This window comes from Bubalus kerabau, chromosome X (assembly GCF_029407905.1).
Source record: "Bubalus kerabau isolate K-KA32 ecotype Philippines breed swamp buffalo chromosome X, PCC_UOA_SB_1v2, whole genome shotgun sequence".
Classification (NCBI taxonomy): Eukaryota; Metazoa; Chordata; class Mammalia; order Artiodactyla; family Bovidae; genus Bubalus; species Bubalus kerabau.
In genome coordinates, this window is record NC_073647.1 from 22,061,922 (window position 1) to 22,089,616 (window position 27,695).

At 36.4% G+C, this 27,695-nt stretch overlaps 1 protein-coding gene and 1 non-coding gene across 5 annotated transcripts in view; both read left to right on the forward strand.

Annotated features, from left to right (window-relative positions):
• The first annotated feature begins 1,744 nt into the window (after positions 1-1,744).
• PHF6 (PHD finger protein 6) overlaps positions 1,745-27,695 on the forward strand; it is a 48,442-nt gene continuing 22,491 nt past the window's right edge. The window contains exons 1-5 of one of the 4 annotated variants that reach the window (XM_055562884.1): positions 1,745-1,909; positions 5,813-5,996; positions 6,234-6,335; positions 20,297-20,430; positions 20,698-20,741. In XM_055562884.1, the coding sequence (XP_055418859.1) occupies positions 5,859-5,996; positions 6,234-6,335; positions 20,297-20,430; positions 20,698-20,741 (418 nt within the window). In that variant the 5' untranslated portion in view covers positions 1,745-1,909; positions 5,813-5,858. The remainder of the gene's footprint in view (positions 1,910-5,812; positions 5,997-6,233; positions 6,336-20,296; positions 20,431-20,697; positions 20,742-27,695) is intronic. The other 3 variants (XM_055562883.1, XM_055562887.1, XM_055562885.1) reach the window with 3 other exon arrangements.
• On the forward strand, positions 20,876-20,982 carry LOC129640545 (U6 spliceosomal RNA). The gene has a single exon (XR_008708901.1). It is a non-coding gene; the product is annotated as a U6 spliceosomal RNA (small nuclear RNA).

Below are 27,695 nucleotides of genomic sequence, written 5' to 3' on the forward strand. Positions count from 1 at the left end.
GGGGTTGGGGTGGGGGGGAGAACCTGTTTTCAAACACACTGTAAATATTTGGAATACACATTCTGGATCTTATGTAAATCTCTAGTTTCTCCCTTTCAAGGGTACAGGTCCTGGATGAAAGGGCAAAGGGTCCTGCTTTGTCTACCCTTATTGGGTACATGTTCAGAGGGTAAGGAAATAGCACCCCCCACTCCAGTACTCTTACCTGGAGAATCCCATGGATGGAGGAGCCTGATGGGCTACAGTCCATGGGGTCGCAATGAGTCGGACACGACTGAGCGACTTCACTCACTCATTCACTCACTTCAGAGGGTAAAGAATCCGTCTGCAACACAGGAAACACGGGTTCGATTCCTGGGTCAGGAAGATCCCCTGGAGAAGAAAATAGCAACCCACTCCCGTGTTCTTGCCTGTAAAATCCCACGGACAGAGGAGCCTGACAGGCGTTAAGTCCATGCAATCCCAAAGAGTCGGACAGGACTGCGCGACTAACGCTTTCAAACGGGATAAAGTGTTACATCAAATGCGGTTCCCGTTTTCTTGAGGATTACAATCTAATGTTGCCATTGAGGTCGGAAAAAAAAAATGGTGAAACACCATCGAAACGGTAGCGGATCAAAACAATGGAAATCCACTGCTCCCCTCTTTATTTTTTAGACGGGAAAAATAGCTACCTGAAGGAGATCTTTAAATTTTCATCGGTTTATTAGGGCTTTTTGTTGTTGTTGTTCTTTTAAACCACTAGTTAGCAGTCTGTGAGCCCAGGAGAAAAATAACAAAAGCTGACCCTTATGGCATACTATGAGCGCAAGCATCATTCTATGTGATTTACACATATCAATCCATTTCTCTTAACCACCCTATAAGATAGATACCACTGTGATCTCCATTTTCGATGTCTCGAAACTGAGGGACAGAGGTAATACAATGTGCTCAAGGTCATTGAACTAGAAGTGAGGGGAGCTGAGATTCAAACCCACGCAGTCTGGCGTCATTCATTAAAGAGGAAAGTGCTCAGTTTAGGTGTTGGCTTTACCTGTGCAAATTATGAAGAAAATCACTTATCTTTTCTGATTGTGAAAATCTCATAACTTATACAGGGCCTGGTATACGTCAGGGACCCTAATACACGGTTTACTGGCATTATCTTATTTCTACCTCACAATAAACCCGTGAGCTACTATTTTTATCCCCATTTTAAAGACACACACAAATTTAAGGCACAGAGGTGAAACATGATTGGCCCACAGACTGAAATCCAGGCAGACTGACTCCACTACCAGCTTCTCAGTTTTTCCTGGCAGTAAAACGAGAGAATGGAGGACCTGAAAGAGATGCCACGAGAGTACAATGAAATAATGGATGTGAAAAGGCCTCAGTGAACAAGTGCAAGGGATAAGGCCTACCCACTTGAATCACTGTTGAAAACTGGTTACCCAGGGCCCCTGGTCAACGGTTTCTAGTCCCAGCCCAGTCCCTTCTCCGCCCAACCCACAGCGATATCTTTAAATCTCTTTCTCCATCTCCTAGGATTCTGCCCCCAAACACTTGGCTAAGCGGTGGACCGGAGAATAGAAGGTACGCGCGCGAGCAGGAGGTGGGGCCTGCTGCCTGGATCCATCCTGGGGGTGGCTTCTACACATGCGTCCTGGCTGGGCGGCTTCAGCTGCCCCTTCTGCGGCCAATCAGGGCCCACGGCGCGCTCGAGACGTATTAACGCTCAGTGTGTCGTTGCGTGCGAGGGGGGCGACGTAAGGGCGCTCCGCGAGCCCGTCTCTCCTCGAATGAAAGGAAACAACCTCCGGCGACAGAGCCCCGCTCCCAGGCGCTGCCGGAGAACCGAGATCGACTTCTTTCTCTTTCCCCTTATTGGCGCTTCTCCCCTTCCCTTCGCCTCTGGGCCCCGCCGGTGAGTCCCCACGGTACCCTGGGGCCCCCCATTCTCTGCCCAGCGGGGAAAGACAAGGAGGATGGCGGTGGCCAGGCCGCCGCCCCTGCCCGTTGTTAAGGGGGACTCTTGGTGGTCTCGCTTTATTGTCAGGGACCCCAGAAGCGCCACTCATTGAAGGCGCTTGGCAAAGAGGCTGCTGAGAAAAGTGCTTCGGAGGAGCGGAGGGAGACGTTAGGCTTAAGCCTAGACTTCGGGGGAGGGGGCGCGACATTTAAGGAGGACAAAATACAGGGAATTTTTAGTCTTTCCCATCGCTTAGGACATATTTGGGGAGGAGGGGGACTCGCAGTTTGGGAAGAGTGAGAGGAAAAATTGTTAGGATGACAAGAAGGTTAGCCTTTCGGAATGAGGAAAAACTCCGGGGTGGGGGGAATTGGTGAAACTGAGATACGAAACGAAGACTATTAGAGGGCGAACTCCTGGGGGGAGGAGGGTTCAAGAAAGTGGTAGGGTGATCTTTTCCTGGATCCAGGAGGATTGGAAAAGGACAATTAGGGGACCCTGACTTCACGACCGAAAGGAACCTGCTAAAGTGTTTTAGTGGAAGATAGTTTTGCGAGTTTATCTAGCGCTTGATTAGAGGGAGATCTTGGAGTCTAGTTTGTATTGAGGAATAAATAACGGAGAGGATCCGGTACGTTCTGTGTACCATCCTTTATTATATGGACGAGCAGCTCGGCATTCTTTTGAAATTTCTTCGTTTCGATATTCTGCGTGGAAGTTGAAAAATCCTTTATTTTTGAAATGCCTTTTCTCTTCATCGGCTTACTACGTAATATCAGGTCTTCTTCATACAGTTCAAATTCTTTCTCTACCCTTGGGTTTGAAACAACTGGAAAATTCCTTCAGTTTCCTTTTGAATAACCGCAAAAACAGTGCGAAGCGTGTAACAATATCGTGCAACCAAATTCAGGTGCCCTTCCGGTTCGTCTCTTACTCGTTAATTTCTCTCCAGTGTAACTGATAGAAATACTGCTTCTTGGATCATGTTTATATATATATTTGATCTGTATATTTCAACTTGCTTGCGTGTGGAATTGTTTGATCTTCCGGAACTGCAGTTTTTGTTTTGTTTTTCTATGAAAATGGTCTTTCAGATACCAGACATTGAATGAGCTCTCGAGTTGGTTCTTGAAGGCTCTCCTTGATGTTTCAGGTTATTGCCATTTGGTGCTTTACAGCATCTTGGAAAATCAGAAATGCACTGATTGCTTCAGCCTAACTAAACAGGCTTTTCTATTTTTTCAGACAATGTTTCTCAGGCATCTTTGCCTATTTATTTGTGCTTTATAACATTATTCATAATGCTGTATTTCTTTTAAGGAAAAGGTCTCATTGTTGGGCGAAAGCATCAAAGTTTGATCTCTGCATGCCCGGAAAAACCTTTTAGACTAGAACTAAAATGCCATGTATTGTATGGATCATTATGAACTTAATATTGGTCCTTGGAATGCCCTTTTTCTCCTTAAGTAGAAACCACAAATGTGACAGCATTAGATAAAAATCTATATTTTTATGATAAAGACATTTTTTGCTAGGAGTCATTGTTTCCATGATGTTCTCCACTTCATGTTTTACAAGGAGGTTGTTAAAAAAAATTAGCAAGATATGCACAGATGCATTATTTGAATTTTAGTGGAAAAATCCATTTAGTCATTGCACGTTGGGGAAAGTTTTTAATTGGTTTGGTGCACTTTTGTGTGCGTTTCTGTTCACTTAACAAATTATATTTAAACTGATTATAGAAAAGATACACTAGAATATTTTTGAATGCAAAATAAAGTGTACTTTTTTTTTCTCTTTTAGATTTTGGGGTCTTTGATATCTAGTAAAGTAGATATCAAAATTAGGATGAGACATTTATCTGTTTATAAACGGAAAGAGGTAGAATTCAATATGGGTAGATTTTGAGGACACCATTTTCAGAATTAATTTTAAGAATAAAGAGGAATTTTCTAATCTAGGAATTTATCTTAAGCTGATTTTATAGCTTATGCTGGGGTTGTACAGAAATTACACATTAAGATGTCTGTATAGATTGGATTCGTAGTGGTGCCATCCTTTCAACTGGCCAAGGATGACCGGAAAAAATGCTGAATACATTACAGTGCTTTCAGAGTGTTTACTGTTCATTGCACAGTAGTAAAGAAAGCTAATTTAGAACTCCAAGTAGCAAATTCTGGTGCTATTTATGAATTTTGATGTTTTGCATGTTTAATTCTAAAGATGTTGGCAGCTATATTCTTGATAAAGCAACTGAACATATATTTGCCTGAGCAAATGCAAACACACTTCCCCTTTTGTTTCTTTTGTTTCTCTGTTATGTTCTTTTTTTTTCTTTAATCCTAAAAGTATTTGCTGCCTGTTTTCAATCAGTTTCACAGTTTATAGCCAGTGCTGTGAATACAGTACTGTTGTAAAGTATCCGATGCCATTTGAAAGGGGGAGGTATTTAAAATTGTTGATAGCATTAAGAGTTTGTTAAACCCATCAATGTAGAGACTGTCAAGGCCTGTGAAGTTTTGTTACACCGAAAAACCTAGATAAAAATTGATGAGAAGACCTGTTTCTTTGTGACTTTATATTCACTTTTCAGTGTTTGTGTTTTTATATTGTGAAGCACTGCATGGTTTGCAGCTACCACCTTGCTGGCATCCAGCTGCTGCCGCTCTGTTGGTGAACAAGCGCTCCTCAGAAAGACACTGTGTAGTGTTAGTGAGTCCATGTTTTCAGCATTTTATGAAAAGGTTCAAATATATGAAAGAATGGAAAGAATTTAGTAAGTTTTAAGATTAAAAAATTGAGATTTTATTGATTGAAATGTGTGTTATGGTAACCTAGGTCCTGAGCTACTTAGTTCTTTTGATTTGGGAAAACGGCACAATTCAACTAACTGATTTTACATTTGTTTTTGTTCTTCTGAAGAATCCATGTTGAGACTGATGATCTAAATCTGAAACCTTCCATGTTAGAACTTTTCTTCCCTTTTTTTGTTTGACTATACTACCTATAATTATAATTTTGACTAAATTGAAGGCTCATTCAGAAAAATTTCCCACCCTTTATACAGTATTACTAATTTAAGTATGAAAGTTACTGCATATAGAACACCACTGTCAGTTTGTAACTTTAATAAGCAGACTTTTGGAGTAAATCTCAGAGTCAGATAACAGAGTTGTTTTTATAAATGATTGGTTCTTAAAGTCTGTGTTTTTTAATAGACTGCTGTAAAACTTAAGTTTTCCTTTACTTGCAAAAGGAATACAGTAGCAAAAACTAATAAAGATGTATAAATGATTTTTTTAAATTTGAAAAGAACTCAAATTTTAAAAATAAGTGTTCCAAAGTCATGGTTATGTAAAATTTATTTCTCATTTGTTGGATTATCAATATGTGAACTTTACAGAATTGTGCAATTAAAGAGTTCTGTTCACTCTGGATATTGTGTAGTTCTCAATGGTTTTTGCTCTGCTCTTAGATATATAATTCTTTGTCTCCTTGAAGGGGCACCCCGGTATACATGAAAAATGTTTTTCATTAATTATGTCAGCAGATGACTATTTTAATTTCACACATTGTTCATGTTTTATTTATCCATGCAGAAGTAGTTCTAATTATTTCACATGTCCCTTAATTTGAGAGCAGTTTGATTTTTCCCAGTTACTTCATTAATTTATCTTTATGCATAGATAGTACACTTTTTAAAATTACAGAGGTTTCAGTGTTCATTTGTTTATACTAAGTAGCTATTTTTAATTATACATATTAAAACCTAGGTCAAATATGAAACAATTTACATGAATGTATAAATTGATTTTTAAAACAAATTAACCATTTTGTTGCCCTTCTTATCCTCTGTAGCTTTTCTTGAGGCATAAAGTGGCATTCTAAAGGCAATTTAAAAATCATGTCAAGCTCTGTTGAACAGAAAAAAGGGCCTACAAGACAGCGCAAATGTGGCTTTTGTAAGTCAAATAGAGACAAGGAATGTGGACAGTTACTAATATCTGAAAACCAGAAGGTGGCAGCACACCATAAGTGTATGGTAAGTACGCTCGCAGCAACCAAGAGCCCTGAAACCAGGAGAATCTTAACAGTGAATATTCCTGAATACTAAACAGAACAACAAAACCAGTTAAACGTCTAAATGGTTCCTCACTAATGTTGTGTCATTTTTACTTTACTATTTCCTTTTAAATTTAGCATCTTATTCACTATAAATTACGTTTCACTGTAATTTCTTTTTATATGAACCTAAATTTCTTTTAAATGTAATTTATAGCTGTTCTCATCTGCTTTGGTTTCATCACACTCTGATAACGAAAGTCTTGGTGGATTTTCTATTGAAGATGTCCAAAAGGAAATTAAAAGAGGCACGAAGCTGGTAAGTTGCTATTTCTGCCTCTTGAGAATAAAACTTATTTTAAGCTCATTAAAGAGGAAATTGCTTATTTTAAAGTGTATTGCCTTATTAACTGAGTGTAATTTTTTTTAAATTGCAGTCTTATTTTTCCCCCCAAATCAGCAAATTGCAAGGCTAGTTTTAATTTGTCTGCCAATGAACAAAAAAGGAATAAATCAATATGTATATTTATTTTTTTTCCCCCAAAAGTATTAAAATCTTCTTGCGAGCTGTGTTGACTTAGAAACAAGCAGTTTGCTTAATTTGAATGTTTTATGTTAAAGTCATCATTCAAGTTTATTTTTAAAATTAAAATTCTGAAATGTTTTTACTTTCCATGATAAATTGTGATCATTACAAATGAAGATGACAGAACCCTTTCAACAAGAAAATGTTACCAGTGTCTGAACAGCATATTTTACTGTGATTCAGTTGTACAACACAGTATTTATGACTTTGGATAACTTTTGGTGAATTTTACAGTTTTTCTGAAACTTCACCAGTGTAATGTTCCTGCAGTTGTCTTCGCTACCAAGTAACCAGTTTGGCAAGATACTGTATTGTTCTGGTGGAAAAGTAGTATTGGCTCAGGTGGTATTTGATACATTATAGTTTACATTGAAATAATTTCTTCTTATTTGGTTATTTTTCTCTTCTGAGCTCTTTATTGAATCTGTAAATGTACCTTCAGTAGCTTCACTATCAAGTGTTTATTTTAAAGATGGGTTTGGCAGAACATATATCTATGTCCTTAGACACTGAGTAATCTCACACTTCATAAAGAATCTTGATGGGAAGGAGGGCTCTCATTTTGATATCGGGAATAATCTATTTTGAAAAGTAGTCAGTTTTCTATAGTTTAAAAATAAAAGCAGTATGAAGAAGTTCAAAGAGAACATTTGAGATTTGTTTTTAGGATCAGATCAGATCAGATCAGTCGCTCAGTCGTGTCCGACTCTTTGCGACCCCATGAATCGCAGCACGCCAGGCCTCCCTGTCCATCACGAACTCCCGGAGTTCACTGAGACTCATGTCCATCGAGTCAGCGATGCCATCCAGCCATCTCATCCTCTGTCGTCCCCTTCTCCTCCTGCCCCCAATCCCTCCCAGCATCAGAGTCTTTTCCAATGAGTCAACCCTTCGCATAAATAGTCTTCAACTCTAGAGTCACTATAGGCAGAAATAGGAATTCAGAGGTCAGACATTTTTGTTGTTGTTGCAGTGAGACCTTAACCATGACAACGTTTATCTTTCCCAGCTCCAAAACTGCAGATAACAATAGAATGCTCCATTTAAAAAAAAATGTGATCTTTTTTTCATTTGGTGGTTTTAGATTTCTTTATGTTACTGTGCTTGCTGAGTTTTGAGAATCAGCAGTATGTTTTTATTTCCTAGTCCTTAAAAACCAATTTGGATACAAAGAAAGAATACTACTTACTTGAAACTAGTTGCACTGTAACCCTTATCACCCATTGTTTTTTCCTTGGCTTAATGAATATTCATGGAAAATGTGTCTACACCCTGACTTGTTAGCATTGTTGTTATTCTATGTGGCTGCTCTAGTCAGAACAGGAGCAGTTTTGGTCCCTGATGTTACTGTGTTACTAACAAATGCGATGCCTATTTTTATAAGAAGCAGTAACATACATCTATCAGTATTGCTAAATTCAGTGGAGATTTAATTTACTTAAATTAGGTAAAATTTCCCCTTTGTGCAGAAAGCATCAGAACTTTGTACAGATTTCACTATTATAAATTGTCTTGATTAATTTTTAATGGCAAGATGTAGGGAGTTAATTTTTTTGCCCTAGTGAGTTATACATAACTAAGCTTATTCCTTGATCTAGGGAGTAGAACAGTACTGGAGGTTAAGACCACAAGCTGTAGTAACAGACGGGGATTTGAATCCCAGCTCTCTTACTGACTAGCTGGGTGACTCTGCACAAGTTCTTTACTTCTCTATGCCGTGTTTTCTTCACCTGCCTAAAGGAGATAACAACAGTCCCTGCCTCCCAGGGATATTGTGAGAATTAAAAAGAAACTGTAGAGGACCTAGCATGGTGCCTGCACATAGTTAAGATTTTAAAAATGGCAGCCCTGTTGTAGTTATTGTTCATAAGTAATAATAAGACCCTGCTAACATTGTTGTAGGCTAATGAAAAGCCTACTGGGTTGAGAATTCATGAGGCCTGTTTTGTTAATAGCTGCCACTGATACATTATGTAACTTTAGACAAGTCATTACCTTATTTGTATTTTTACCAGCAGTATAAATGGATAATGCTGTATCACTGCTTGCTATACAGTGATGTTGCATAACTAAAACATGCTAGAGAAGATGTAAAGAGTTTTACCTTAGGGAAGGTTTTTTTTTTTTCCTTTTCTTTTTTGACACTCCCCAACCAGGGATTGAACCCACTCCCTTGGCAGTGATATATCAGAGTCTTAGCCACTGGACTGCCAGGGAAGTTCCTTAGGAAAGGTGTTTTGCAGCCAAAATTTTGAGGCTGTGGGCATCCAGCCTTGAGTAATAGTGGCAGAAGGAGAGAACTTTTGAGCCAGGTATATAGTTTTGCTCCCTTTCCTTCTGTTAAAATGTCAGAATTTAAATAATTTACATAGGGCCTAGGACTAGAGTAGCATTTATATGTTAAATTTTGAAATAATTTTTAAGTCTCCTTTTTACCCTTAGTTTTGGCCCTTCTATTATATCATTTTTACATGAAATATTATCGAGTAACCAAAATTCCAGGTTTTGGTTTTCTTCTTTACTTTTCCCTGTGTAGATTTATCTAAGCAATTAAAAGGGCATAAATCAGAAAGAAAGACAAAAAGTGAAGAGTTTCATGTAAGTAGGTAAACTGTATGAAAACTAGATAATCAGCTTCCCTAATTGACTTTTTGGGCTTCCCTGGTGGCTCATATGGTAAAGAATCCACCTGCCTTATGGCAGAATCCCCTGGAGGAAGGCATGGCAATCCACTCCAGTATTCTTGATTGGAGAATTCCTATGGACAGAGGAGTCTGGTGGACTACAGTCCATGGGATCACGAAGAGTTGGACACAACTGAGCAACTAAGCACAATTCACTTTTTAAGGCGTTTTATCTTGTGAGTCTGTTTGCCCTGGCTCTTTTTCATCTAGATTTCTAGGTGAGAAGTGGGTCAATATCCATTGAAAGTAATGAAAAGCAAGAGTGCTGGTCCATAGGTGCTTTTAAGGCAGGTTCCAGTCTGTATCTCGTGCTTGCCCCAAAGAAAACCATGAAGAGAAGAGGCTTGGATGTAAGGTGTAAATATATAGGTGGCCAGGTGCGTCAGAGTCTTGAAAGGATGGAAAGCCACAAAAAAGAAGGGTACAGGTGGCTAGTTTCTGTGTTCTTGCTGCCATAGTCCACTTTCCAAGATTATCACGTCAGCCATAAGAATTGGAGAGAAAAGCCATTCTACATGAACATATTTATCTCTTTTACATCAAGACATTTGCCAGCATATAAGGTTTTTATAATTTGAAAGTCTTTTTGCAATTAAGACAAATTTTTTTTTCCAGAATGGTTTCTAGTTCCTGTTGAATCCATATGTGGAGATACAACATCTGTACCATTTACTCTTATTCTCCAGCTATCTAGCCAAGAAATTCAAATTTCCAAGTAAAATTATGAGTTATTGTTGCTGTTTTCGTTTTGTTTAAGGAGACACTTGGGAGGAATATTGAAGAACGTACTCTTGATGAATGGAGCTAGGTGTTGAGATCGTTAAGAGTATCTATGCGGGAATTCCCTGGTAGCCCAGTGATCAGAACTCGCTTTCACTGCTGGGCCCAGGTTCGAGCCCTGGTCAGGGAACTAAAATCTACCTCCCCGCCCCCCCAAAATATCTACATCAAATAATGAACTGTTTTAATTGGTACCTGTGTCAAATATATCAAGAACTCTTAAGACCGAAAGGGGTTAAGAAGCCATTTCACTTTCCTTCCCCTTAGGCAAGATTACCTACAAGCCATATAACAGATTTTTTTTTGTCTATCTTATATTTAAATATATTAAGAAATTGTGATTCTACCCAAGCAAGCTGAAACAGGACCAGTATTATATAATACTCTTCACAGTTGAGAAATTCGTCCTTCTATATAAATCAAATATCTCATTTAATTTAGAGTCATTTATTCTAGGTCTGTCTCTTTCCATTAAGGGAAGTATTTTTTTTTCTTGTGTTAAGAATGAAAAGTCCTTCATATACTTGATAACTATCCTCAGATCATTCCTAAACTTTCTCCTTTTTAAACTAAATTTTTCTCACGTCTTGAGAAATCCTCTGAACATTTTTTCCTGTTTTCTTCTTCAGTAGCAGAGATAGCTAACATTTATTGAACATTTAGTATGTGCTAGGGACTGGGCTAAGTACTTTAAATACATGATCCTTTTTAATCCTCACAGTCATATTGTGAGATAGGAAGGTATTTAGTCTCACTTTACAGATTAGGAACCTGAGGCTCAGAGAAGTAACCTGACTATGATCATATAGCTGGTAAGTGGCAGAGCTAGAATTTGAATCCAGGGCCAGTTAACTCCAAAGCCAGAACTCTTAATCACTAGGCTATACTAGACTGTTTTTAAGCTCCCTAACCCAAAATCACATTTTAAAATTAAAGCTTAATAGTTTTCTAATAAAGATGGAAATAATACTGAATTTGGGACATTATCAGGCTGCTATTAATATAGTCTGTTAATAGCATTGTTAGTTTTTAGAACAAAAATCCTACCTACATACTATCTAAGAATATTCTGAGTCTCTGTTACTTGCAAGATATTTTTAGTAGCCTCTGAAAATAAAAAGACCAATTCTACAATTCTACATATTGACTTTGTTGTTTACTCACTACCAGTTCAGTGCTTGGCACCCCAGCGAAACAGGATATCTGGTTTTGAGAGATCATAATCGAGATATGATCTGCATATATGAATCTGCAGTATGACAATTTATAGATAAACCTTTTTATTTTGTGTGGGAGGAGTCATGCCAATTTAAGTAGCTAAGACTATATCCCAGAGATGGTAAGATTTAAAAGGGAAAAAAAGTATGAGTCCATGAAATAGGTTAACTATATGAGAATGGGCCACTGAGACTGGCAGTAATAGATTAGAATTGAGAAAGGTGAGATGATTGCAGGGTCTGTAAACGTTAGACAGGAATTTCAACTCAGGTAAGAAGGGAAGGGAAGGGCAAAGTAGGATTTTTCAGGAGATAAGTGATATACATTGTGGAAAATGAAATACAATAACGGCAGCATACTTGTCTGCTGTACCTGGATGTCCTGCAGGCATCTTAAACTCAACCTGTCTATTCCACTGTTCATCATGTCCCTGCCCTGAAACCCGATTCTCTTTCTGAATCCTTTACCTTCCTTCCATATCACTCACATCGATTCTATTTCTGGGATGTCTCAGCCTTCTTTCTTATTGTGACCCTATATCCAGTCTTCTTCTTTCCATCCTTCCAGCATACTGCTGGTAATTACTTGATCTCTACCTTTATAACCTAATACCACTCACTCCCTGACTCCAAACCTTTACTGATTCCTTTCTGCCTATAGAATATCTACCCTTCAGAATGCATAACTTAACCCACCATTTCCATTGTTTATCTCATCCCCTGTCTCATTCTAGCTGTTTCCTGAATATCCTCCACTTGTCCCCCACTGCTGTGCATGTACTGACGTTATTCATCTCCTAGCTGCCTCTCAGAACTCCGGTTTTTGAGTCCAACTCAACCTTCATCTTTGACACAGGGTTTAACACCCTGCATTGTATTTGTTACATGTGTGCAAGCCTTTCTTCTCCACTGTGTTGTGAGCTCCGGGAGAGCAAAGACTGTATTCTTTTTGCCCAGCATAGGATTAAGTGGGGGTGGGGGCTGGGGAATGCATGGAAAACACTTAGCACGGTGCTTGACATCTCATTTGTGCTCAATTGTACTCTATTAAGTGGGCACTCCTTAATTGTTGGCTGAATTTGAAGGCGGGAAGGGCTTCAATGGGACAATAGTGTGAAGCTTTAAAAATGGGCTAGGTGTAAATTGACCATGGAGATAAGAGTATAGGCATAAAATTCCTCTGTTTTGGTTAATCAGTGTTTTAGTGTTGTTTGCAATTCTAGCTGTTTGAAGAGGAATGAGAGAAATCTAGAAGGAAAGATCAAGTTGCTTATTTGTTCAGGATGGTGAAGAGCTGTGTATGCCTCAAACAAGGGCGTTTCCATGTTTCTTCAACCTTCACTCTCCCAGTAGGGTGTTAAATTTTTGTTGTTTTCCTTAAGCATTATATTCAAGGCCTCTATCCAGAGTCTAGAAATCATCTGTCTGTCCATTTATCAGATACTTAATTAAGCACCTACTTAGTACCAAGCACAATGTTAGACACTTTGTATGCGATCATGAATACATGTACTTTAGCCTAGAATGTAAAGAATGCCACAGGAGATCTGGGAGAGAGGACCATAATTAATTTTACCTGAGAAATCAGAAGACTTCAGGGAGAGTGACATTTGAAGTGTGTTCCACTGGGAAAATGATACTGTAGAACTCAAAGAGGTAAGAGTTTCAAGGAGGAGGAAGTACTTTTAACAAGTATAGAGTAGTAAATGCCAGTGCTATTTTTTTAATTTATTTTTTAATTGGAAGAAAATTGCTTTACAATGTTGTGTTGGTTTCTGCCATACAACAATGCAAATCAGCCATAATTATACATATATCACTTCCAGTGCTATTTAGAGTATGTGGCTTATTTGGCATTTAGTAAGGGTAAAATGAAGCACCCAAAGTGTATAGAGTGTTACAACTGCTTACTACATACAAAGAAGCACAAAATGCCCACGGACTTAATGGTGCTACTAAATCCTTAGATCAGGGATACTTAACCAGCAATCAGAAAGGAGGGTGAGTGGGTTTAAAAAGGTTCCCAAATGATTTTTGATGAGCACTCAGTTATGGATCATTGCCTTAGGACAGGGGTTGGCGCACTTTGTATAAAGGATTAGATAATTAATATTTAAGGTTTTGCTAGCCATATTGTTGCAGTTGCAGTTATAGACAGTACCCAAAGAAGTGAGTGTGACTGTGTTCCAGTAAAACTTTCTTTGTGAAGACAGGTGATGGGCCGAATTGGGCTTGCCTTAAGAGTATTTTTTGGGGAAAACAGGTAAATTTTTTCCAGAAGATTTCCCTGGCTTCATTGTCATCTGTGTAACTAAGTGTACATGCAGCATGAAGGTATTCATAGAACTGTGAATTGTTTTCAAAGTTCAGATTATGGCATGCAGATTAAATGTGCACAGATATTTTACCTGTCATTTATAAAAAGAAAAATAACTTTGTTTTACTTTGGAGGTGACTAAAGAGAATAAATGGGAGGCCAAAGAGAAACTTCAGGTCTAATGATGGAGAAAATCAGGTCTTTGGCTATTACTGAACAAATTAATTTTTTAAAAATTCAAATTTTTTTCTCCTTTGCCTTCATTTAATACTTCTTTGCAATTGAGAATACTGTAAGTTTATGTCATTATGTAATTACTTGTGGTAATGGAAGATAACCTAACCAATAATATAAAATAATCTATGTCTGATTTGGGGGGGATGTCTTGGTACTTATTTGAGCATGGATTTTTGGTGTTCACAGATTAAGTATAGCAAGCAGTATGGCACTTTAGAGTACCCTCAGCCTGTAAGACCTACATCTTAGAAGAGCTTAAACATAAAGATCTGAGCTCCGAAAAACTCTGAATCTGAATCTTTCAGATAAGTAAAACAAATTTCAAAAGCTCCAATAAGAGAATTTATATTCCTCATAATGTTGCAGGAAGGGGGACCCCTTCCAGGGCCTGAAACTGGGCTCTTGTCTAACACTCGGAAATGAATTGTCCGAGGAGACACATGTGCTGACAAAGCAAGAGATTTTATTGGGAAAGGGCACCCGGGTGGAGAGCAGTAGGGTAAGGGAACCCAGGAGAACTGCTCTGCTGCGTGGCTCGCAGTCTCGGGTTTTATGGTGATGGGATTAGTTTCCGGGTGGTCTTTGGCCAATCATTATAATTCAGAGTGTTTCCTGGTGGCGCACGCATTGCTCAGCCAAGATGGACGCTAGCGAGAGGAATTCTGGAAAGTGGACGGACAAGCGGTGTCTCCTTTCGACCTTTCCTGAACTCTTCCGGTTGGTGGTGGCTTATTAGTTCCCTATTCCTTATCAGGATCTCCTGTCATAAAACAGCTCATGCAAATGGTGACTATGGTGCCTGGCCAGGGTGGGCGGTTTCAATCGGTGTGCTTCCCCTAAGAATAATGATGATTCATAAAGTTGGATGGAGTTGGAGTATGTGATATTGAGAGCAAGGTCAGGAGACTAGGTTAAGTAAGAGCTTGATAGGCCTACTTATTATTAGTTCCTTGCCCTCTGATTTCTAAAAGACTTCTGAAATTATTCAGTAACTGCTTAGATTTAGTCTGTCACTCTAGTAAAGTACTTTTCAGTGGCCCTGTTTTTTAGAAGCACTTGGAGAATTTAAGGTCCTAATCTCAAGTTATTTTTAAAATGACTTAGACAACTTTAAGAGTTCAGTTTTGCTTTCTAGCTTTCCATTTAGACCTAATTATTTTATTATTAATAACTAGAGGTAATGTTTTCTGTTATTAAAAAAAAATACAAAGTGACAAACACCAGTGTAAGGTAAACTGCTCTCACTTAATTTTTGTCTCATCTCTTCTGTGAAAATATCTTAGGTACCCTAGTCCCAACTCCAAGTGCTTCTGGTATTTTTTTCCCTACAGACTTTTTTTTTGGAAATCTGTTGCATTCTCTGTACATTTGTAGCAGTTTTCTTGAAACAAGTGTCTTGAGAGTAGTAACTACTTGGCTATGAGAATTTATACCTATACACTTGTGGTCAGTTACTGACATACATTGTAGATACATAGCAATTGAGCGGGGCAAACTAAGTCTTAGAACTTGTCTTCAAGAGCCTTATCTTTCTACCTGTCCTAGAAGTTGGCATCTCATTTGTTTTGCCTTGTCTCTGTGGTCTTGAGTTTTTCCCTGTGTTTCCCCCATAGCTACTAACAAAGCAGTATTTGTCTTTTTATTACTTAAGACTTCTTCCTTCTGTAGAGTGACTTTCAGTCCTGGCCTTGATCAGTTGACTGAGGAGCAGATAAGTTCCAACCTCGGGCTCCTGCAGGACTTTAGCTAAGTCATAGTCCTTTCAGTTCTGTTCATCTACTGTCATGCATGACTTCATTCCTCTTTTGTTTGTGGATTAGCTCCTTGAGACTCTGCTTGTATGGCCCAACTGAATATTAATATAGTATAGCTTCCCAGAGAGTAGAACCCTGGTTACCAGGGGCAGGAGGAGTCGGGGAAATGGGAGATGTTTGTCAAAAGGTACAAAGTTGCACTTATGTAGGATGAATAAGTCTAGAGATCTGTTGTACAACATGATGACCATAGTTAATGATACTCTGTAGTATCGTGGAAATTTGCTGACAGTAGACTTTAGGGACTTATACCAATGCACCAAAAAATGGCAACTATATTGGAGAGAGGGGTATGTTAATTAGCTCAACTATAGTAATTATTTCACTATGTATATGTACATTAAAACATGCTGTATATCCTAAATATATGTGCTAAGTCACTTCAGTCGTGTCCGACTCTGTGCGACCCCATAGACGGCAGCCCACCAGGCTCCCCAGTCCCTGGGATTCTCCAGGCAAGAACACTGGAGTGGGTTGCCATTTCCTTCTCCAATGCATGAAAGTGAAAAGTCAAAGTGAAGTCGATCAGTCGTATCTGACTCTTAGCGACCCCATGGACTGCAGCCTACCATGCTCCTCCGTCCATGGGACTTTCCGGGCAAGAGTACTGGAGTGGGGTGCCATTGCCTTCTCCGAAATATATGTAATTTTTATTAAAAATTTTGAAAAAGATACCATGTTATGCAAACATCTGTTGAGTCTTATTTTCTAATCTCCCTATTTTGGAAGACAAATTGTTGAATTTGTTAGGTCTACTAGATGGCAAACTGAATAGAGGAGTAAAAGTAAAAGAAAAATGATTAACAACAAAGACATTTTCACCTCTATTTAAAGAACTTGAAATCAGGGTATAGGCAGGATAAGCTGAGAATTGACATTATACCTATCCTGAAGACAGGAAGTTGGCCTTCAACAGAATATTTGATATGTGTATTTGATATGTGGGAAAAGACCTTTTTTCAAGGAGGAAGAAGTCCACCATTGTCCTTGAAAAATGTGTTCCCATCAGGTTAACTTTCATTTCTCCACATTTGAGAGCACTCTGACTGCAGTGAAAGCATGATGTTAAATGGCAGGTTAACACTCTTCTGGTGAGGGCCCAATAGAGCCTATAACTGATTGAAGGGCAAATAAATGTTGTGTGTAAAGAGGAACACAGGATAACATCACTCTGGTCCAGCCAGGCAGGGGTTATTTTCCTATTATTCAACTGTTTTTTTTCCAGTAGAAGTCCTCTTTATTTTATTTTCCATTTTTTTTAAAAGAAAAGTATACTAGCCACCTATCTAGTTTCCAAACTTTAATTGGGATTTTTATGTCTTTAATTGTCTTTTTATCTCTTCCTCATTCTCTCTGCTCATTCTCTGCCCCTTCAACTGGATTGTTCTCTATTTTACCTTTTCAAATCAGACTTTTAAATATTTTTTAGACATACTTGAAGATAAGTAGTCAAGTCTGCAGATGTTAAAAACATGAATGAGAAAAAAATATGGTATATGATATTAAAATTTTCAGTAACATAGTAAGTTTAAAATCAAAATGTTTATTGAGTGCTACATGGTAGTCACAGTGTTTATCTTTCAAAAAACTTGGTCTAGAAGGGATCGGTAGATAAAATCTATACATTTACAAAGATAATTAGTCATACAAAGAAGTAAAATGGTAAGAACCAAAATGAATACGCTATCTTAAGTCCCATAGGAGTTCAAGTATTATTTCATGGGTTGCAACATAGCAATGATATCTTGAACATAACGGTAGCGTTCCCATTCTGTATTCACAGGTATATAAGCAAATTTACATTTCATATTTAGTTTAATATGGATAATATTTTGGTATTTTCTTCATACCTTCCCAGAATGTATTTACAAGCAGAAATATCTGCTGGTATATGAATGCTGCATAAAATCTTGTAAATTCTTTTTCCTATAAATTCTAATTAAGAAAAATTCCTACTCCTAACCTTGAGAAGAATCTTCCTCTCCGAAAACATTTTTATTGGTATATCTTCCTCTTTCCTTTCTTCCTTGAGAGAAACTGACAAAATAAAAATGAGAATAAGCTTTTTCTCACTCAAAAAATTTATTTGTCCTGAGTTGCTGTAGTTAACTGGTTTAGGCAGATTTGAATTTATAACCAACCAAAACACATTTTGATATATTTTGGTATTTGGTTTCCTTCTCATTCTCAGTAAACCGAGATTTGGGGATTGAAATCATTTGCTGGAGTATTCCCAATGGTTTTAAAATAATTTTTCATATACAAAAGTAATTTGTAGAAAAATCAGAAAATATAGGAAATTATGAGACAGAAAACCAATTAGAGATAGCCACTCAGCATTTCACTGTGTTTACTTTCTCCTATTTTCAAAGAATAAAGTTATAAACATAATTGGGGTCATAATTTGCATACCTAACTTTGTGTCCTGTTTTTTCACTTAATATTATGCATAAACCTTTTCCCATGTCATTAAAATGTTTTTGAAAAGAGTAAAGAACATTCCTACATATGGTTGTACTATAACTTATTTAAACGTTTTTCAATGGCTGTTTTCCACAGGTGGTTTTACATTTGGAGTTATTCTAAATAATTCTTCAGTGAATATGACTGCATATAAATTAAGTCTGATTTGTTTTGTAGACTAGGTTAATAAAAGGAAAATTATTGGATCAGAGAGTGTATACACTTTTAATAAGCTCTGTGATAAATAAGGCAAGTTGCTGTCCAGAGAATATAGCAATTTCCAGCAGTATCTGAAAGTGGCCATCTCACTATATGTGTGCCAGTGCTGAGCTGGTACGGGATTTGTAACAGTACCTCTCCTTTTATTTTTGCTTGCTCATTGCATTCAATATTTTCCAAATGTACCTGTGCAAACCCATTTTCAGTGTAATTTCGAAATGAGGTACTTGCAGTACAGCTCTTAATGAAGTAGTGGTAATGTTCAATTTATTAAGTTAAAAACCAGGTGACTAATATGTATAGAATTACAGAGAAAAATACTTTCACATAAGCATTGCAACACTGTAATGGTGTCTACACTTGGTTGGTATGAATGATTTTTTAATTTTCTTTGTGCTTTTTTGTGTTTTCTGCAATTTCTATAATCAGTCTATGTTTTTTTAATTAGAAGTATAATTTACTAAAATAATAGAACCTCATAAACTGAGTACAAATGTTCCATGTCCTTAACAATTTATAAGCCACCCAAAAGGATTTAACAACTTGCCTTGCTTGATAATTTGGCACAGTGTTTCTTTTTACAGTATTGCTTTGAAGTTTCTGTATTTATTTAAGGAAGTGGTGTATTTCTTTAGCATTAATAATGGGCACTGGCCCTCGTGTTTTCTGGGAAGTACCTGTATTGAGAATGTTTCTGTTTCTGACTTATATAGAAGTCTTTTTTAAATGATAGCTTGAATGAAAGGTTGAGTGTTTGACTTGCTTAGAGAAATAGAAGGTATTTTATTAGAATTTACATTAGCCTCTTGGTACACCAAAATTACTTAGGGGCCAAGTAAAGAGGAATGAGAACAGTTCCCAATGAGGCATCCCTACCAAGAAACAAAGTGAACAGTTTTTAAGATTTACCTTCCTGTGAATTTATTTTGGCATGGCATTTATAGCTTAGGAGAGAGCCTCATTAAAAGTCCACTCATAATGGGCTTCCCTCGTAGCTCAGTCGGTAAAGAATCTGCCTGCAATGCAGGAGACCTGGGGTTTGATTCCTGGGTAGAGAAGATCCCCTGGAGAAGGAAATGGCAACCCACTCCAGTATTCTTGCCTGGAGAATCCCATGGACAGAGGAGCCTGACAGGCTACAGTCTATGGGGTCACAAGAGTTGGACATGACTTAGTGACTAAACCACCACCATAGTACAGTATACTATGATATGTTAATCAAAACCACTACCAGTCATCATTATGTACTTTTCTTAAAGAATTTTTTTCTAAATTTAAATGTGAGCTAGTTAAACAATATGAATTATCCAGTAAAGTCAGAGGTAAATTGTATTAAAATATGTTGAAAGCATCTGTTTTATCTATTTGCTTGAATTCATAATGTGAAAGGTAAGTAACAGATTAAATTAAAATAGATGAGCATGTTTTCACAATCAGTTTGACATCATAGAATATTTTTAGGGCTTGAGGGATTTAAAAATCTACCTAATTCTTTTATCTTTTTTCCCTCCCTCACTTGAAATTGATTTTACCAGGTTCCCAAATAGTATGTGAGATTTCTTTTCTAAAAATTCTCACTGATAAGTGGAAATGTGAAGGACAGTTTTTTCTGGTATGAGCCATTTTCCCCAGTTACTCATTTCCAGGAAGATCTGGATTGTGAAAAGGTCTACAGTTTACATTCCTGCAGCATTTCAGATTTTCTGTTGACCACAATACAACAGTAGACATCAATAATATTCCATTAATTTTGTCATTGTTTAACATGGGAAAAAATACTCCCAGTAGAATTTTATTTGAATTATTTCTAGGTGAGAAAAATAAGAAAAATAACAATATTAGTTACAGAACTTTTCAATAACCAGTTTCTTTTCCTTGACAGAGATTTGCTATGCCTCTAACCTGATATCATAGCTGTAGCAAAACCACACACTAATAATAATATTTTATTGTTTTGCTCTAGATGTGCTCTTTGTGCCATTGTCCCGGAGCAACAATTGGTTGTGATGTGAAGACTTGTCACAGGACATACCACTACCACTGTGCGTTGCATGACAAAGCTCAAATACGAGAGAAACCTTCACAAGGGATATACATGTAATTATTTAACTTCTCTTAGCTTTTTTAAAAGTCATACTTTCTTTAGGTCTTTGTAAAAAACTTTTGCCTGATTCCAAGCATCTCATCATTCGTTGCAAGGGGTGTTTTTGGTAGGGAATTAACTGCTTTGAGAAGTGGCATAGAAAGTTTAATGATAAGGTTTTTGGAATCTAGTGAATGGGGTGAAGTATACTGCTCATTCTTAGTTTGAAAAAGGAGTTGGTTTGTTTACTTGGTAATTTTTAATTTTTTCGTTTCTTGTAGGGTTTATTGTCGAAAACACAAGAAAACTGCACATAATTCTGAAGGTACGTCATTCAGCCACTTTTTAATTTCAAGAGGAAATTTGAGTAAAATATGAGCGAATTATACTATATTAATTTTCACCACAAGAGGTGTCTTAAAATTGAATGCTATTTGAAGAATTAAGAAAAGCACTGGGGTGTTTGCTTTAGCAGCACATATACTAAAATTGGAACAATACAGAGGAGATTAGCATGGCCCCTGTGCAATCATGACATGCAAATTCATGAAGCATTCCATATTTTTCACAACATTGTAAATCAACTATACTTCAGTTTTTTTTTTTTAAAAGAATACTTAACCTAGTTCCTACAGAGGTTCAAAGCCTTTTGAGAGCAGTGTTATTATATCTGCAAATGAATTTTTATTCCTATTATTAAGATTTATAATGAATATACTTAAGTATAGAGAACATGTTTGTTCATTTTAAATTAAGTTAAGGCACTATAAAAATTACTCAAGTTATGAATGAACCAGAACAATGGGAAAAAAAGAGAAAAGCATTTGGATAAACTAATGTGAAAAGTTTACATTAAACTAATAGTGAAAAAGATCTGAATTTTTAAAGAAAACTTTTACCTTAAATTCCTGTAAAGAGTACATGGAGAATATATTTATCTTTAGGGGGAAATGATGCTAGTGGTTATGGGTTTCTGTGTTCAGGTGACTATGTTAGTGGGTTGTAAAGGTAATAATTAGAGAGTCCTTGCTACTGTCAGATAAAACGTGGACTAGAAATACTGGTACATTGTGTGATAAACAACCTTTCTGTTGAATTTTTACTCACACTGAAGTAACTTTCACCCCCCCTTAATATAGACATGTTCATAAGAAATAATCAATTTTAAAATACAAACCTTTAAAATTATTTTATGGTTTGCTTCCACTTAAATTTGTACAAAACCAGAACAGTCATGTTTATATATAGTTAGCCAAGCTGTATAGTTGGTCTTTAAAACGTATGGGAAAGTTCTGAAACTCAATTCTGACTTGTTTCAAATTTCTCATACAGATGGTTTTGATACTCTTACTAGCAATATGAAAAGCTCAGATTTAATCTGAGATTGTTCTATCCTTTCATTTAGATTAGAGATCTTTCAAGTTTTTGTTAGCTTCTGAGAGCATGTTGCTTAGAATTAAGAATGATTTGAGCCTGTTGTTTTAAGAAGTTGTCTCTTTTATAAAGACTTACCTAATTATCAGTGTTAGCACATTAAAATTTGTGGCCCTTTTTGATTTCTTAGGTCTTGGTTTTATAATACAAAATAGTATTGTTTTCCCTTTAGGACCAGATTAATCTAAATACTTTAGAAGTGCTGGTTAAAGACTGTCTTTAGCAAAAACTTATTATTAAGATAAAGATATTGGACAAATATAAGAACAGAATCTTTTTTGATTGATAAAGTACAACTGATAAACTTTATAGTGTTTTCCTTCAGTTTTTTCATTTCATTCTAGAATTGAGTTGAAAAACCTTTAGTGTAAGGTTAAGAGTAAGCTTTCTCACCTTTCATTGCTTCAGATTTTAACAATGTATTTATTTGATTCTCTTCAAAATTTTAGTGAGCATATGTAGTAAACCAAGGATTGAGACTTAATGATCTGGCAAGTGTATCAACATACTGGGTCAGGGTATTTAAGGGTGACAACAATGAGTCCTATAGACGTCGCCCCTTTTATTCCCTCAGTTTCTGAAGCTGATAGTACCATCTAGTGGTGGAGATAAGTCACTGCAGACTACACAAAGTGAAATAATTTTAACCACCGTTTTTGCTTTGAGAAACTTTTTAATGAGGAAGATCTAAATTCATACTTTTCGAGAGGACTTTTCTTTTAGTAGAACTGGCAGGAATACTACAATTCAAACTTACGATACAGTTGATTTGAAATTTGGGTTCGGTGTATACTTTATAGCATATTGGGGCTCCCTGTATTAGTGACATATGTAGTGTGTGTATATACTCATATTGTAGAACTTGAGAGCATAACTTTGCAATTTAAAAATATGGCAATTTCTATTTATTGAATTTAGACTTTTATCACATTTATCTAGCTTGAATTTATTAGATATTGGATGCTTTGTCAGAAACAGAACTTCCACTTACTTCATTATTCTAATGGGAAACATATGTTCTACTTTATGATTGTAATTTATGGTGGGGGTTATAGGATTGTATTTCAGGGACTGTCTTTGAGAACTGTACAGCACTAGTCTATAGAGCAAAGAGGAATTGATACCTTTGGCAGTGTATTGACCATTTGCCATCTGTGGCTCAGTACCTACTTTGCTAATACTTAAAGTGATAAATACTATATAATTCAGTCTGTTCTGTTAGCTTGATATAACATGAACTGTGTTTTGAAATAACAGATTTGAGAATCTCTGTACCATCTTCCATACTTTTGCCTTTTTCAGAATGTTATATACTTGGAATCATACAATATGTAGCCTTTTCAGATTGGTTTCTTTCACTTAGTTGGCCTTTGTGGGGAGGGAGATTAGTTGTTAATGCTTACAAGAAAGGATTCAATGGACAAGAAGAGATTTGAGGTACGAGGAGGAGGATTGAGTGCAGGTGGAACAACTGCCCTGTGATAAGGAGAACCTTTCTACTGTAATAGGAGAGAAGGAAGATAGGTGGTTCCTATTAGGTCTGTTTTCTCTGTGGGGGAAAGTGTAGGGAGATGGGTGAGGGTTGGAAGTTGAAGGAGAAAGTTTTGAAATACTAGTTGTGAAGACCAGGGGAGAAAGTTTACCTAAAGAAGTGTAAAGTTTCCAGACCTTATTGGAGCAGTTGAGGTTAGTAACCCTGAATTTATAAAATGATGATATCAGCTCGTGTGACATTTCCTCCAGCAACTCGGGATCCTGGGTGTAGCACAGAGAAAGTGGCTAGTTGGTTCATTCAGAATCAGGATTTTTTCCAAGTGAGTTCAACAAAGAAGTAAAGGGATAGGAAGTTTAGAATATTTGCTAGAGAGAAATAAACTGAAAGGAATTAATAGACTGGAGGTCCTGGTAAGATTGGAGAACAATGAGAATGAAACTATTTAGGAAAGCAATCATCTGTGGTCCCAGGGTATGAGGCAGTGATTTCAGAGAGAGAATCCTTTTAGGTGATTATGAGGTATCTGGGTGTGATTATGGGGATTAGGTGGTTGATGGAGGACATTAGTGAAGATTAAGGAACTGAATGACTATGTGTTGCTTGGATTGTCCATGTGGACAGTGAAATCACCCAGGATGTTGGCAATTTCCAATCTTCATTACTTTTATTAAATGGAAATTTAGGGAGATCCTAATGTGGTATCAAGGTCTTTAAAAACCTTTTAAGTTTAGGTGCAAAGAATAGATTTACTAAGTACTGGAAAGGCAGCTTTCCTCTCATCCTTGTCCTTGTTTCTCAGTTTCCAAATTTTTTTGCTGAAGGCAACATCTAGGATCAGTTTCTTTTGTGTCCTTCAAGAGCACTAATATGCATACATAAGCATATGTATAGCTAGCAGTTTTCTACCTTGCAGGAACATATAAAAGTGTTTATTTCCTTGATAGTCGGTATTAATACTTCTAGAACATAAACTCACTCACTGACATGTGTCTGTCCCAGCTCTGCTCTTCCCCAGCTTTGTGATCTTGGGCAAAATAATTTTAAGTTTTCTGAATTTACTTTTCTTATCTGTAAAATGGGGGATGGGGATGATGACTGATACAACCTCATGGGGCTGTTTCGAGACTCAAATGAAATAATGCATGTAAACTGCACAGCACATCTGGTATAGTAAAAACTCAAATGTTAGGTCTTATATTTTGGGTATTTGCATTTATATATTAAATGGAAAAGGGCAAGATGTAGAGCAGTATGCTTGGATTTGCATATGCATAGAAAATAACAGCTGACATTTATTGAGCGTGTCTTATGTGCCAGGCCCTTCTAGATCAAGTACCTTAACTCTTTTAATTCAGGAACCCTCTGAGGTAGGTCTCAGGTCCAAGGACACAAAGTCTGTGACAAGAGATCCAGGATTCAAAACCAAGCTCTCTACCCTTGAGATTGAGAAAAGAAGCCTTAACAGTAGTACCTTGAGAAGGGAGGGAGTGAATATGAAGAAAGGGAAGCAAGAAAATTAGGGCAAAAGCTGGGAGTGCAGAGCAGTTGGAATTGGAAGGTGGAAAGGAAGATTTTTCCTTCTTTCATGCAGATAATTTTTTAATAATTATTATTAAAAATGATAATTTTAAAAAATGTAAAATATTTTCACAGTTTTGAATAGGAAAAAAACCAGTAAGCAACCATGAAAAATTTAAACAAAGGTGCTGTGACTAGCTTCCTCCTCACATTTTCATGTGCAAATAATTTTCAGAATAAATTTCCCAAAATAATATTGCTGGGGTCAAAAGGTTTAATCTTTTTAAGGTTCTCAATCCACACTGCCATGCTACTTTCTAGAAAGATTGTGCTAGATTATATTCCCATCAGCAGTGGCTGACTTTACCCCCTCCTTTCACCACATTGTATGTTACGAATTCTTTTAAATACAAAGGTAGTATACTGCCCATTGTTAAAAAATTTAAATAGTACAATAGTACTATTAAATTAATTCCAGAATCACACTCTATGAGTAACTACTAATAATGGTTTGTATATCTTCTCAGAACCTTTCTTACATACATACACTCTTACACAGGTATCCATATATGCACTGTTCATAATACAATGGCATCATAGTATAAATAGAGGTGATGTTGTGCAACTTGTTTTTTTCTTTCTGTGATATATCAGACACCCTTCTCTGTCTGCATACAGATCAACCTCATTCTTTTTAATAGTTGTGTTATATGCCATAGAATAAATAGAACTGTAGTTTACTTATAGATTTCTCTACTTTAAAAAATCACCTTGGAACTTCCCTCATGCTCCAGTGGTTAAGACTGTGCTCCCAATGCAGGGGCCCTGGGTTTGATCCCTGGCGAGGGAACTAGATCCCACATTCTGCAACTAAGACCCAGTGCAACCAAATAAATACAAACAAAGTGTTTTAAAAACACCTATATCTACTTTTTCCACATACAAATAAAACTGCATTGATCTTCCCTATACATACGTGCTTATGTACTTATGCAAGTGATTCTATAGGATAAAATCTTAGAAATGGTGATGGCAGGTGACAGTCTATGCATTTAACATTGGAAATAAGAACTATAATATGTACCAATATTGTATGAGAGTGTCCAGTTCCCTGTACCTCTGCTGGATATTATCAGCCTTATAACTTTTACCCATATGATTATCTCATTTAATTTCCATTTCCCTTATCACTAATAAGGTTGTGCTTCTGCCCATTTTTTTGGTCATTTATATTTCTTCTGTGAACTGTCAGTTCTATCTTTTACATGTTTTTCTTTCAAGGTTTATCTTTTCAAAATTGATTTGAAGTGCTCTCTGTAAAGTGTATCTATTCTTTCACTCCCTGCCACTAAATGGCTTCTTAGGTGTCCTAATCCCAAAATTCTCTTCCATTTTCTTCTATTACATTTATAGTTTGTTACTTTACTAGATTTTTTGGCTCCATCTCTAATTTTTTCATATGGTATGAGAATAGGAATCTCAGTTTTTAGAAAATAGGTAGCCATTTGTGCCATTATGTCTCTCCCCAACTCATTTGAAATGCTACCATTATCATACTCTGATTTCCCATATCCATATGGGTTTGTTTTCAACCTAGCTTTCTCTTCTGCTGATATGTGTCTATTCCTATGCCAGTGTTTTTAAGTACTTTTGCTTTATGGTATATTTTGATATCTTTTTTAAAAAGATAGTATTATACATATACTGTTCCAGAAAACTGGGGAATCAACTTAAGTTCTGTCTTTTCAACATTTCATTAAATAAGGTTAGCAAGAACTAATACCATTCTCATCTTGATCTGGTTCTTCCAGAAGCATCATTTATCTCAGTATATTTGTGGGGTTTCTTTTATGTTTGTATTTCTAACACACTTCTTGTTGGATTTATTGTAGCTTTTTATAACTAAAGATTGCTATTTTGATAGGTGAAATGATATATCACTTAATTTACACTTTGACTCTAGAGAAGTCAAATTTTCTCAAAGTATATTTAACTATTTATGTTCTATGAATTATTTGATCATGTTTTTGTGTTGGGTTCTTAATCTTTTATGAGCTTATCAGATCATAAAGATACTAATCCTTTGTCATAAGTACAGAAGATATTTTTCCAGTTTATTATTTGCCTTTTAAATGTATCACTTATGTTTTTACTTTGAGAAGTTTAAGAGTCTAATATAGTTAAATTTTGTCAATCTTTTGTGATTGTTTTTTTTACTATTGATATTAAAGTCCCCTGAAATTTTATAGTGAGTGATTTCGTATTTAGGACAGACAGATATGCCATGTAGAAAGTTGACATGTTGGCCTGATAATGGAATCAGTTAAGTAATTTCTTTATAGGTATTTAACAATGTAGTATTATTATAGTGCTAATGATTTTTGTTTTCATTGTAAATGACAGAATATTATGTATTTTACGTATATGATATAGTATGTACCAGGATGAGTGAAACATTTGGTTATGATTTTTCATTTTAATTTTTGGTACATACAAGTAATTCTAATAGCTTTAATGAAATTGTGTCTTAAGAATTCTCAGATTAAATGTTTAAAGAAAGTAGGTGGTGTGTTCTGATGTTAAATTTGCTATAGTGTTAAGATTAGAATATATCTTTAATTGACTTGTCTGTCTTCACAGGGAGAGTTATCCAGATTTTTGCCTGTAAAACTCTCCCCCTCCCCCTTTTCTTCTCTCAGATTCTACCATAGTTAGGTGAAGTTACATTGATAAAAGTTTTAGTAACTGTTTTGCAAATGATCTAATGCTCTCAGTTCCTGGAATTTATATATGCAAGTACACTACTTAAATTACCCTTTTCTTATCATAATG